Source organism: Uranotaenia lowii, chromosome 2, assembly GCF_029784155.1.
Source record: "Uranotaenia lowii strain MFRU-FL chromosome 2, ASM2978415v1, whole genome shotgun sequence".
In the NCBI taxonomy this organism is placed as follows: domain Eukaryota; kingdom Metazoa; phylum Arthropoda; class Insecta; order Diptera; family Culicidae; genus Uranotaenia; species Uranotaenia lowii.
Window position 1 is genome coordinate 250,471,386 of NC_073692.1, and position 13,137 is coordinate 250,484,522.

The 13,137-nt window shown below is 37.7% G+C and overlaps 1 protein-coding gene and 1 long non-coding RNA gene across 2 annotated transcripts; both read left to right on the forward strand.

Moving 5' to 3' along the window:
* The first annotated feature begins 862 nt into the window (after positions 1-862).
* On the forward strand, positions 863-1,422 carry LOC129749933 (uncharacterized). The gene is made up of 3 exons (XR_008738222.1): positions 863-1,032; positions 1,105-1,245; positions 1,307-1,422. It is a non-coding gene; the product is annotated as an uncharacterized LOC129749933 (long non-coding RNA).
* A 4,859-nt stretch (positions 1,423-6,281) lies between these two features.
* Positions 6,282-10,341, forward strand: LOC129742504 (protein phosphatase 1E-like). The gene is made up of 6 exons (XM_055734404.1): positions 6,282-6,496; positions 6,709-6,824; positions 7,826-8,238; positions 8,293-8,442; positions 8,510-8,634; positions 10,218-10,341. Exons 1-6 carry the CDS (start codon positions 6,348-6,350, stop codon positions 10,339-10,341), a joined length of 1,077 nt encoding a protein of 358 aa, XP_055590379.1. The 5' UTR covers positions 6,282-6,347.
* The last annotated feature ends 2,796 nt before the right edge of the window (positions 10,342-13,137 follow it).

The window sequence follows — 13,137 nt, forward strand, 5'->3', positions numbered from 1 at the left end:
ATCGAAAATCTAAAGACAGCAAAATGTTAGAATTTCAATAAAGTTTGTAGTCACATTTTTTAAAACACTCTACCATCGCTCAAACAGTATTTACTAGCAATCGAATGAAAAGTAAGTTTTTCAGACCACTTTTTTGAACTTTTTGTGACCATTTCATTAAAAAAAATTTAAAAAAATATTTCTTTGTTCCATGATGTAAACATTAACTTCAGCTTTCATATGCATAAGACAAATATTTTTTTGGACGTGTAACATATGAACTACAGTAGTTTTCCTGAGGCATGTTTTTTCGGATTTTTTTTCTTTCATGCTGAATAACGAGAAAACTAGAAGCTTTAGCTATATATAATGTTCTAAACATATTTTACTGACGTTACAAGCTTTCTAGTGATATAAGTTTCATTGTTATCAGCACAGAGAACAGACGTACAAGCTCGAACAAAAAATCTTTGAAAAAGTGTGTAAAATTTCAAATGCTGACACCCAAAAAATACGTTGAAACTTGACTTAAAACAGTGCCATCTATTGCGCCGTTCAAAAGTTACAAATCAAATTTCACAGTTCTCTTTGGTGTATTTGGAGACATCTGGTGGTTAAGTCAAAAAGGAAAAATTGGTTAAAATGTTCGTTGGAAATTTTACACAAGTTTCGTGAGATAGCTTGTACGTCTGTTCTCTGTGTTATCAGTTAGATATAAAGAGAGTTATGACGATTTTAGCTTGGAGTGTCAAAATGACACTCCTACACGGTAATTTAAAATTATTCAGAGACTGATTTGTTTTGGTTCAGGAGTCGCGCCATGTATGAAGATGAAAACAACTGAATTGGAATCACTCAAAATTCTGAGTTGTTTTCATCTAGAGAGTTCCAAAACCTGGGACTTAGCAAAGACGCGCACTTTTTCGAGCAAAATAGATTAAAACTACTCAGAGCGATAAGAAAACAAAAAGGAAAAACAGTTTGCATATTTAAAGTTAATAATCAGAGCAACAAATTCAGGAAAAAATCCCAGTTTTCATCAACAAATCAAAGGTAATGTAATTTAAAGTTCGTGATAATGGATTATTTTATTTTAACATTTCAATTCATGTTTTTTCCCTCTAGATTGATCATTCAATTGAAATCCTTTTTTTTCCTTGAAGTTGTCCCTGTTTTGGGACCGCTAGGGCCAGCGTTGGCCCAACTTGCGTAATTGAAATCCTTGTGAATTTTGATGTACTGAGTAGTAGTCAACGGGATTTTCAGGTAAAAGCGTTGTTCAATGCAATGTTTAGTTAGTTTTAATAATTGTCCTTGTATTTAACAGATGAATATACTCCCCCTCTTCCCGCTAGTTTAAACTGGGACCAGCTGTCACAGTGTCTGAAAGTTCTGGGTATCCAGTCGTGAATTTTCCAATTGAAGTCATTATGGCCAACAGAGCAACGTCGGTTTCTGAACTGCATCCGGCTGCTTGAAAATCTGTGTCAGTTTCTGCCTCAAGATCGAGTGTAAGATTTCACAAATTGAACCCCCGGGAGCTGTTGCTCAACACCCAGACTTCAGTTTGTAGGCCTGTGGGAATGCTGCAAATCGAACGTTTACAAATTCCCTTGGTGCATCAATTTGGCTCGAATTTGTCGGCTTCAGTTTAACAGCAAATGCCGGTCGCGCTGGCCCGCTCTGCAGTGCAAATTTCTGTGCACCGGTTGTTGTTTCGCCTCAATAATAAAAAAAACGGCAGAAACCAACAACATATACACGCATATGGTGGGAAATTGAAATAAACATAATGCCACGTATTTCTTCGATTTGCTTTAATTGAATCCGAAATTTTTATTTATTTCTTCAAAAAAAAACATAATCCCTTTCGAAACCGTGTACAATTTTTAAAATTTTTGAGTTGTTTTGGCTCAGACCGCTCAAACGCTCCTTTAAAATGTCTGAATAAAAACAACTCAGAATTCGCGAAAACCCCTATAATTCAGTTTTGAGTTTTGCCGCTCTAATCAAAATTTGAGTTTTCCCAGTTTTGGCGCATTTTGAATTGTTTTCCTTCAAATCTGAGTCGTGGAGAATTAGAGTGTAGTGCTGATTAGGGTAATGAAATCTAATGCGGATGAGGGTTAAAAGATACGATAAAAATCTGACAGATACGACAAAACTATGACACAATTTTAATATGTCGAAAATCTAACAAATATGACGAAATAATGACAAATCTATGACGAACATGACGTCATTTTGATTAAAATTCGACAATAAAATGACAAAAATCCAACAAAACTATGTGAAAAATATGACTATAGTTAAGTACCCTTTTTCCTCCTTGCGATGGTTCAAAACGGAGTTCGAACTGCGAACTCAAAATTGATCCCTTTTTTTTCCTTTGGCGAGGGATCAAAGCTGAGTTCGACCTTATGAACCAATAATTAAACATTTTTTGTTGGACTGAAAACACTTAGCGAGTTCACTTCAACCCGGAAAAGCAACCAACAAACACGACGCAAAATTTTGTCGTTCTGGAACAATTACCGGAAGACTATAAAGGAACTTCATAATGGAATGTCCGCCGTGTCAGCGTTAAATTCTGTCCGTCATTGTCATCATATGGTGAGCGGCTTGGAATGTCCGGAAACTTCCGGATGTTATTTACTTCCCGTCTCCTATGGTATGGTTTAAAATTGGGAAACCATCTGTTGCTGTGGCTTAAGAGCAACTCTGCCAAAAAGGATCCGGATCTAGACCCAGAATAAACTGTCCGTGTTGGCGTAATCAAGGACGTACAAACTTGTCGACGTTCATCTGAGTAGTTGGTTTATTCGACCAATGTATGCTGGGTCAATGGAAGCTACGGATCTGTACAGTGAGGTCCCGAATCCTTTCTATCAAATCAAATATTAATTGAGGTTTGCAACAGATTATGTTATGTTATTATTGTTCTTTTTAGATCTGCATGAATGCTGGTCAGCTTATAAGAAAGGGAAACTGGAGATTGACATCAGAATTGTATATGGTAAACCGGTTGGATTAAAATCATGACAATCAGTTGAACACTCGATATCTACCAGCTAGACCATTTCGAAGCTGATATTTTCTTCATTTTTGCACGTTTCAAGGCGACATTCATTAATAAATTAAAAAAAAAACATAATGCAATCTTCAAAGGACCAAAAAACTTCATATCTTAGTGAAATAAAGGCCTTACAACAAAATCAAAATGAAATTAGAATTCGATTTCGTTCTAAAACGTGTTTTCCTTTGAAATTCCTACCATTCTCGCATTAAGTTTCGAAACAATCGTTTTTGTGACGTCACAAAAAAAAATCCAATATGGCTCTTGACACTACCTTATTTAACACTAAACATACCGACACTTTGTATATACCTATTCATACCGCGAGCGGTCAAATGACGGCAAACACCGTTTTCGCTAAAACTCGCTTGTTTCTCAACCGATTTCTACCAAATTTATAGTTTTGAAAAGCTTATAACTTGACTCAAATGTGTTTCTCAGACAATTTTCAGCTACAATAAATAACTTTAAAGTTATTTACAGTACAAGAAAAATTTTATGAAAAAACATGCTTCAGGACAAAGGTTGTAAATCAGTTATTAAGTGCTCGAAAAAAATTTCACTTAGTGCCTGAGAAAGCTGAAGTTAGAAGCTATATGTTGCATGTATGGAAATTTTTTTTTAAAATTTTCTAAGATCATGGCCACAAAAAATGTAAAAAAGTTGTGTAAAACCCGTACTTTTCAATCAATCAACAGCCAAAGCTGTTCCTGTTACAGTTGAAAATTTTGAAAAAGTGAATTGAAAAGTAGACGTAATTTGTCACATTTTGGCATCTTTAGATTTTTAAAATACTATATACATAATTTTTGACGACTTTTCAAAGGTAGTTGTTTTGCGAACTTTTTATGAATCTGGATTTTCTGAGACAATCCCTACACCCAAATTAAGCTTTGCACTGGATTTTGAGTACGTTAACGTAAGGTTTAGTTGAAAAGTATCACTGCACTGGTTGATTGATTGAAAAGTATCACTGCAAAAAATCGACACTTAAATCGTATGTTTTTCCACACATACGCTCCAGAAATTGCTCTACATATAGATTTCATTTGAGTCGCATAATACTTATCTATTTTACAAATAATTTTTATGTGTTAAGAATATGTGGTGTGACTTTTCTCAATTAAGCGTGTGAAACCCTAAAAAAATCATCGAATTTGTCTGTCGATGATTTCAAAAGTTATCAAAATGGCTGCGAATTGAGTTTTTTTTTCGAGCAGCCGCCCGAAATGGAGCCGGAAAGAAGAATTTGGCTTGAACCGCCACTGATCAAAGACGGTTCTCGACTCCTCTACCCGCGAAGTCGGATTGCGACCAAGTACGACTGGAGCAGCTGCACAGATCGAACAGTCAGTATCGCTAAAATAGAGGAAATCCCCAAGCAAATATTGCTGCGGGGAAAGAACCCGAGCTCAATTGTTGTTTCAGAAAAGGCTGCCGAACGCTCAACGGATAGTTACGGCAAACATCTGCTGGTCCAAACTTCGCTGAAGGTAAGAGCTCATTCTCAATCAAAACAAGAAATCAAAACTAAATTATAAATCTCTCCTTCCTAACAGGATGCCGGAATCTAACGGTCCCCCATGCAGATTTTCGGGAGCTGTAGCTGCAACACACCCGGCATCGGCGTCATAATTGAATAAGCTGCCTCGTCGACCTGGTGTGGTGTCGATCAACAACCGCCCCGCCTACAAAACAAGAAGTTGCTGCGGTGTGAAAGTCCGAGCATTCGCATAATCGGTGTTAGCCCTAAAAATATGTGAAAATAATAAACTCAAATAAAGTTGGCTTTAAACGTGCTTGAAAGTTTTTTTGTAGATCTTTTCAGTACGAAAGAAATCGTTAAATGAATTTTTACCACATAGCATATGTGAAATTTGTTATTGATTTTATATGACCAAGATGATGTTTTTTATGTGTCGCTACACTTAACCATTCTATGTTTTTTTGCTATATGTGTGGCACATAATCTTCATATGAGGGACAAATTGCAAAAATCTATATAGGCTCACACATAGCCCCAATGTGTCGATTTCGTTGAGATACGGGTTTTACACAACTTTTTTACATTTTTTGTGGCCATGATCTTAGCAAATTTTTTAAAAAAATTTACATATGTTCAACATATAGCTTCTAACTTCAGCTTTTTCAGGCACTAAGTGAATTTTTTTTCAAGCACTTAATAACTGATTTACAACCTTTTTCCTGAAGCATGTTTTTTCATAAAATTTTTCTTGTACTGTAAATAACTTTAAAGTTATTGATTGTAGCTGAAAATTGTCTGAGAAACACATTTGAGTCAAGTTATAAGCTTTTCAAAACTATAAATTTGGTAGAAATCGGTTGAGAAACAAGCGAGTTTTAGCGAAAACGGTGTTTGCCGTCATTTGACCGCTCGTGGTATGAATAGGTATACCACATACGTTATTCGAAAACCGTAACACTTAAAAAAAAATTAAAAACGCAACCATACTTGCATTTCCAAAACAAAAATAGTTCTGTCGTTAAATTTGCGAAAAAACAATTATATAAGGCGTAATCATCGTTCAAAGTTCAAAAACCGTCATTTGACCGCCTCCGGTACGTTTAGTGTTAACGGCGTGTTCGTTAATTGATTTTTTTCTATCGAAGTGATTTTTTTTCTATCGATGCTGGCGTTCGTAAATTAAACAAACTGTATGCAAAAGCATTGGAAGGTGATTTGACATCTACCAAACAAATCGATGCATCACCCAAACAAATCTGTTTACGAACGCGCCGTAAATATTCCTTGCAGGACACCAATAAATTGATGAAAAAAATAGATTGCATAACTAAAGGCGAAGTTAGGTGCTGAAGACGCCACAAATTATGCAACTAAAGCGAGAATAACCTTGGTTGGCCTGAAGTCAATATCGAAAAACACTTTTTAAATATCATTTGAGCTAAAGATGATCATCGATAAAAAATCAGGTAAAACTATTTTATTAAAGATTTTTACTTGATTTTCTCACCATTTTACAATAAATTTAGTTACAGTTTAGATATTTTTGAAAAATCAGGACATTTTAAAGGTTATTTTTCAAAAATCAGGACAATTATTCAAGTGTTTTTTGAAAAAATCAGGTCGGCCTCTCGAAAATCAGGACAAATCCTGAAAAATCAGAACACCTGACACCCCTGGTTCTGAATCTCGGTCAAACTTAAATTTGAGTTCAAAAAAAGGAGCGTGCATTAATTATATGAATGATTCATCCCAAACGTGCGCATTATCATTCAATTCGGTCCTGGAATAATCGTAAATAATACAGAAATGGAAAAGTGTCGTGAGTTTTTAGATTACTTCAAAGATCACGTTGATCCAAAAGATCAATTACCAATCCCAGTCGCCCGCTACAACATATTTCCGCATGAGATTCCTGCAGAAGTGGCTTACTGGGCACATCAATATCTGGTCCCGATGTACGTGTTTACATTTTCTTATAAACGGATAAGTCATTCAGGTTGGCTCAAGACCAGTTAGATTCGTTTAGTTCCATATAGACATTAAACATTTCGTCAATGCCTAAATTTTTAATAAGTCGGTGTTACAAAGGCTTGCGTATATTATTATTTAACATTTGTCTGATCCCAGAAATTATCTGTTGTGTTGATAATTTGTTTTTTAATTTTAGGAACTGCCCTCAAATTTTATTGTGTCCCATCATCAACACAGTGATACGTGAAACTCAAAAAAGTTGTACAAAGTCCCCGAAGGATTGTGGCTTTGATGGATGCGGTGAATATACATGTATGTTCAACTATCATGATGAACATTGCGTTAAACCTTTTTCAACATATTATTTGAGAGGAAGAGACACATCGTATCTATAAAATAGTGTTCGATGATAACATATATGGGGAAGTTGTCTACTACCGGACACTTAAGGTTTTTAAGCAATAACTTCAAAAATAGATTTTTGTAAACATTGGTTCCTCTACTGATTTGAAGAGTATCAATATTTGATCACTTAACTATATTAGAAAAAAAATTTACAACATATTCATGTGGTAAGAAAAATAATTTTATGTAAGTTTTCACTTATTCCAAAAGTGTTGTCTATGGCCGGACACTACGAATTACTTCACCAAAGTTGTCACCAATGGCACAAAAACGTAGCAAAATGACTGAAATCACTTGCACAGGTCTTGTGAGTACGTGTTTTCCAATACTGAACGTTCTATGAAGCCATTCATAAAAGGTTTTTTTTTTTTTTAACAAGCCAGAATGAAACATTTGTTTCCAAAAAACTAGAGAAAAATTGTCTATGACCGGACAGCATCCTCTCATCCTCTCCGTACTACTATAGGCAAAAGCTTTAGATGCCTATCATTAGTTTACCTTTTCAGATTGGATTACCATATTTCTAACACTATATTAGGCTACTATTTACTTTATTTTCATGGTTTTAAATTATTATTAGGGTATTGTGTTTTCGAAAAATCAATGTTGTCCGGCCATAGGCGGTGTCCGGTCATAGACGATTCCCCCAACATATCAGACCATTGAACTGAATGATTGTTATTGTTACCCATCAGTACCACTTCAACTTCAAATACAAATTTGAGAATTTAGATTTAGGCTCTTATGTATAATTCAGACGTCCAAATATAATTGAGGACTCAGTTGCATAGTGCTTATTCTATGTTTCGATTTAAAACTAAGACTTTGAACTCATTTTACGATAAGCATTGCAATAAATTTTGAATTAATAATCCGAAATTAATTTACAACAAATTTACAACTTTCAGCGTTCAATCCATTGAAGCTCAGCTCAACGGTCATCACACACATAAATCTTTTATGTGAACGTTTACTGGACAACGCTGAACTTAATGAAATTCTCAATGAAAAATCGTGTACTCTTGTATATAAGGCACCCTTACATTTAGCAAAAGCGATAAAAAACACCAGACGAACAATGGAAGATCGGCATGTATGTTTCAGCAATTATCATGAATTATTTGACATGAACGAGGACGAACCTACTAGTTTTTATGGCATATTCGATGGACACGGAGGTCAAGATGCTGCGGTTTATGCAGCTGCTCATTTATGTAATCATTTAGCCAAAAGTCCAGACTATCCTAAAAATATTCATGCAGCTATGCAACAAGCTTTTGTCAACACGGATTATAGTGTGGTTGGCCGAGCTTACAGTAATGTAGGTTAAGTTTAATTATGCAGGAGTGGAAATTTATTTTCTTTTTTTTTTTAGAATATGTACAGTGGAACAACTGCTGTAGTATGTCTTTATCGAGCAAAGGAAAGTGATCTTCATATCAGTTGGGTTGGTGATTCTCAAGCTCTTTTGGTGTCCGAGGGAAGAGTATGTCAAATAGTCACTCCCCACGTCGCTTCAATGGAAGTTTGTACCGTTCTATATACATGCAGTAAAAAATAATATCAAGTAACGTATAATTTTTAAATTTCAGAGCGAACGCAACCGTATCCGTGGAATGGGCGGAAAAGTTGTCAATTGGCAAGGGTCTTATCGTGTTCTGGGTACTTTAGCGCTTACAAGAGCAATTGGTATGTACAAACAACTAACGTTTGCTTCGTATGAATTATATTTTAAGTAACTTTAATTCAGTTCACCGTCAAATTATTTAAGAACTAGCTGTCCTGGTGTGCTTTGCAACACCTTTAAAATTTTAAAATTGTTCTTTAAAATCGAAGCTGCAATATAAGCTTCGAACTGCAAAAATAAGAAGATTAATTCTAATTTTCTTGAATGATTTTTTTAAAAAACCTTTTTTAAAGCATGTTTTTTCAATCATTGTTCCAATTCTCAAATAAGTACTCTGCCTTTATTTGCTTCAACAGCACTTAAGTTATGCAAAAATTAATGTTTCACGTGTATGGAATTCCCCTCCTCTTCCCCGTCAAATATAGAGAAGGTTTCAAATTAACATAGAAACATTTTTTGTAAATACATAGCATCACATGTATAATTTTGTATTATTTGCTTCATTAGTTTTCAAATTGTGCGAAGAAATATGTTAAAAAGTCTCTTTATTTCTCTCGTCTTCCCTCTGAAAGAAGGGATAGATTTCTGGAATAAATATAAGAGAAAGTTTATGAGAGCCTTTTTTCTCCTTTCTTTTTCTCCTCTGAATGGATGGAGGGGTCTCAAATCATTATACAAATATTTCTCTTGCCCTCCTATAAAAAACTTACTTTTTTAGTTGATAATGTATATAGTTATCTTAATAAAAATGATTGAAGCCTCTCTTCTCCTTTCACATCTTCCCAATATAAGGAATGAGGGCTCTCGAACAATAACCCTCCCATGCCAAATTTATTTCAAATAAGTAATTCAAATCATCATACAAATGATTCTCCTACTAAAGTACCCTTCCATGCCAATTTTGGTTCCATTTGCTAGATCAGCTCTCGAGTTATGTAAAAAAAATGTATGAGAGCACCTTTCCATTTCCCCTATGGAAGAATGGAAAGGGGGAGGGGGTTAACAAACATGCATTGAATCATTTCAGCACCAACATGTGAAAAGGGTTTAAAAGACAAAGTAAACAAACCCCGTTTTCAGTGGATTCAAATAGCCCAATTTGAGCACTACTTAACACGAAAACCGTTTTTAGTTTATCAGTTTTCGTAAGATTTATAATGCAGTTTGAGCAAAGGATCTAAAAAATTTAGAGCCATAGAATAACATTATCCTCACACAAATTGTTTCATACACCCTTACTCCACAACAAAGCAATCGGTCTAGATGCAAAACTCTTGTAGCGTATAAGCGACTGTTAAGTTTGCGACATCATTTGTGTCGCGCAACATAGCAGCGGAACTGAATTGAAGTCCGTTGAGATATAAAAGAAAGCTGAAATAAATTTTATGTCATTCTTGGGATGAATAAACCCAAGAGGCTTAAAATCCCAAATAAAACAATAAAACAACAATTTTATGTCATTCATAGTTGTAACGTCAAACAGAATGATTGTTGTTATTAGTCCCGAAGTATTCCCATTGCACCTGAACCTCTATCAGGTTATGGGCCCAGATGGAAGCTTCTGATCGGTGAAAGAGAAAGAGTTAAGACATTTTTCCGAGAAGCGATGGAGTGGGCAAAAATTGTCAAGTTGAGCAATACGAACTACCAATCATGGTCGTTCTCCGTGAAAGCGTTGTTGCGGCGGGAGCAGCTCTGGAAACACGTAGAACCAGGAACTCTCCCACAACCGATGACCGAAGCGTGGAAGCACGGCGACGAGCGAACATTGGCCACGATTCAGCTAATGCTGAATGAGAGCCAATATGCGCTGATACGTGACAAGTTGACGGCGAGGGAAACGTGGATAGCACTAAAGGCGCATCACGGGCAGCGGGTGACTCTTCTCCGCCAGATTACGAACCAGAATTCTAAGATAGGTACATGGAGACCTATCTGGCTGAAATCGAGAAACAGTATGTTCGATTGGAGAGTTCCGGATTTGAAATGCAAGAGTGCCTCAAAGTTGCATTGATATTCAGGGGTCTTCCGGAGGCGTTCAATCCTCTGACAACGGCCTTGGAAGCGAGGAACAAGGATGAACTTACCCTATCTCGGGTTAAGGTGAAGCTGATGGATGAAGCGGAGAAACTTCTGAAACGGTCCGGATTCGACGCACAAGCTTTGCGAGCGGCGTTCCGCAGAAAAATGCTGGGTGTTACCACTGTGGTAAGCCGGGACATCGAAGAAGGAAGTGTAGAGCGTTCCTCGCAGAAAGCAGCAGTAAAGCAGACCAGAAGAAAGAAAAGACTGAGGCCAAAACAGTGTGCGAAAACGACGCAAAGTCGTTTACGTTTATTGTACGTTTCGTCGCGTCGCGAAAATGACAGTGCGCGGGTGATCGATGCGGGCGCGACGTCACATTTGGCAAAACATCGAAATTCGTTTGTGCGTTTCGATGTTCGTCCGGAAATTTTCGCCGCTGACGGAAAAGTTATTAGTACCTGGCGTCGGAGAGTGCAAAATTGACTGTGTGAACGATCGCAAGGAAAAAGTGCCCATAACGTTAACGAATGTGATTTTTGCCCCCGGAATAGACGTCAATTTAATTTCGGTCACAAGCTCGCAGAGAAAAGTGTTCATGCGGAATTTGATGCGAATCAGTGTTGTTTGTTCTACGATGGTTCGGTTATCGCGGCTGAACACGCGGGTGGCTTGTATCAGTCAAACGCGGCAGAGAAAATGTTATGCGTGAGTGATAAGCACCACAAATAATCACAATGTAAACTGTTTGCACACGTGGCATCGACGGCTAGGCCACAGGGATCCAGATGTGATAGGCGAAGTTGAGCGGCTGGGTCTGGCGTCCGGAATGAAGATTAACCAGTGTGGTATCAAGCAAACTTGCGAGTGTTGTGTTGAGAGGAAGATGGCTCCACCACCATTTCTACAATCAGCTGCGAAGAAATCGAAAGCCGTGTTGGATATCGTGCACAGTGATGTGTGCGGTCCTATGACGACGTCGCCTGGTGGATGCAGATATTACATGACGATGATTGACGATCACAGCCGTTATACCGTCGTCTATTTTAAAAATCCGAAGTTGCTGGTAAAATTCGTGAGTACTTGAAGTCTAGTGAATCTCAGTTTGGTCGGAAACCTGAAATCAATTCGACGAAGAAGAAGACGAGGAAGTGCCAACGCAGGAGGAGCAACCTGCAGCATCTCGAGTTGCACAGAAACCAGTGCGACAATCACCAAGGACAAACTTCGGAGTAGCACCAAAACGGTTCGGCGAAGTAATTGGTCTGGCCGTGAATAAGTGTGACGAGCCGAAAACATACCAAGAAGCAACTAGTAGCCCGGATGGTGAAAAGTGGAAAGTGGCCATGGACAAAGAAATTGCATTCCTAGGCGAAAAAGGAACGTGGACTCTCCAAGGTACCCCCAAATCGAAACGTGATTGGCTGTAAATGGGTGTACAAGCGTAAGGAAGACGAATCCGGGCAGATTGTGCGATACAAGGCCAGGTTAGTCGCACAGGGGTTTTCGCAGAAGTACTGATCGGACTACGATCAGGTGTTTGCGCCGGTGGTGAAAAAGTTACATTTGGTACGATACTGTCGCTGGCAATCAAGAGGCGAATGCTGGTCAAGCACATCGACATTAAGACACCATACCTGTGTGGCATTCTTCTGGAGGAGATATATATGAGGCAACCCCCAGGATACTTAACGGCGATCCAGAAACGGTGTGCTGTCTGAAGAGGAGTCTGTACGGACTCAAGCAAGCGGCGCGGGTGTGGAATCAGCGAATCGATGACGTCCTAAAGTAAATGGGATTTCATCCATCATCAGCTGATCCATGCCTTTATTTGCGGATTGCGGAAGGAAAATTCACGTACATCTTAATTTACGTGGATGATATCGTCGTGGCCTGTAACACGGAGCTGGAATATAAACATCTGGTCAATGCATTGGACAAAAGGTTTAAGATTGTGGATCTGGGAGACTTGAAATATTTCCTGGGTATCCACGTTCGGCGAACCCGTGAACGTTTTGTCCTGAATCAGGCAATACAGAAGGCGTACATCAGAAGTGCAACACTGGCTTTATGTTCAAGTTCGGTGGCGAACTCGTTGACTGGGCAAGCAGAAAGCAGACTGTTAAGTTTGCGACATCATTTGTGTCGCGCAACATAGCAGCGGAACTGAATTGAAGTCCGTTGAGATATAAAAGAAAGCTGAAATAAATTTTATGTCATTCCATAGTTGTATCGTCAAACAGATTGATTGTTGTTATTAGCCCTTAACCTCTATCAAAAACATTAAAAGGGGAAGAATGCGGAAAGCTATTCACTCACTACTATAGAGAGAACCCTAAGCGTTTGTCAAAAAATAGGGGAAATTTTATCTCCATCTCACTCACACATATGAGAAATACAGTACAAAGCAAAGGGTGTATAAAACATTTAGACGAAATTCATAATCCAGCTAGGTTCTATAAACAATTGGGGGCTGTTTTTCCATGATAATACCTTCGTATCGATAAAAAACATAGGGCCCTATTACATAAGACGAGTCGAGTAACTCGCCCCGACTCCTGTCACTTTCGA

Excerpts from the sequence above, each read along its gene's own strand:
- LOC129742504 (XM_055734404.1), top strand. The coding sequence starts at position 6,348 with ATGGAAAAGTGTCGTGAGTTTTTAGATTACTTCAAAGATCACGTTGAT. Across the intron at positions 8,239-8,292 it reads TTGGCCGAGCTTACAGTAAT|AATATGTACAGTGGAACAAC; the intron begins GTAGGTTAAGTT and ends TTTTTTTTTTAG. Across the intron at positions 8,443-8,509 it reads CCCACGTCGCTTCAATGGAA|AGCGAACGCAACCGTATCCG; the intron begins GTTTGTACCGTT and ends TTTAAATTTCAG.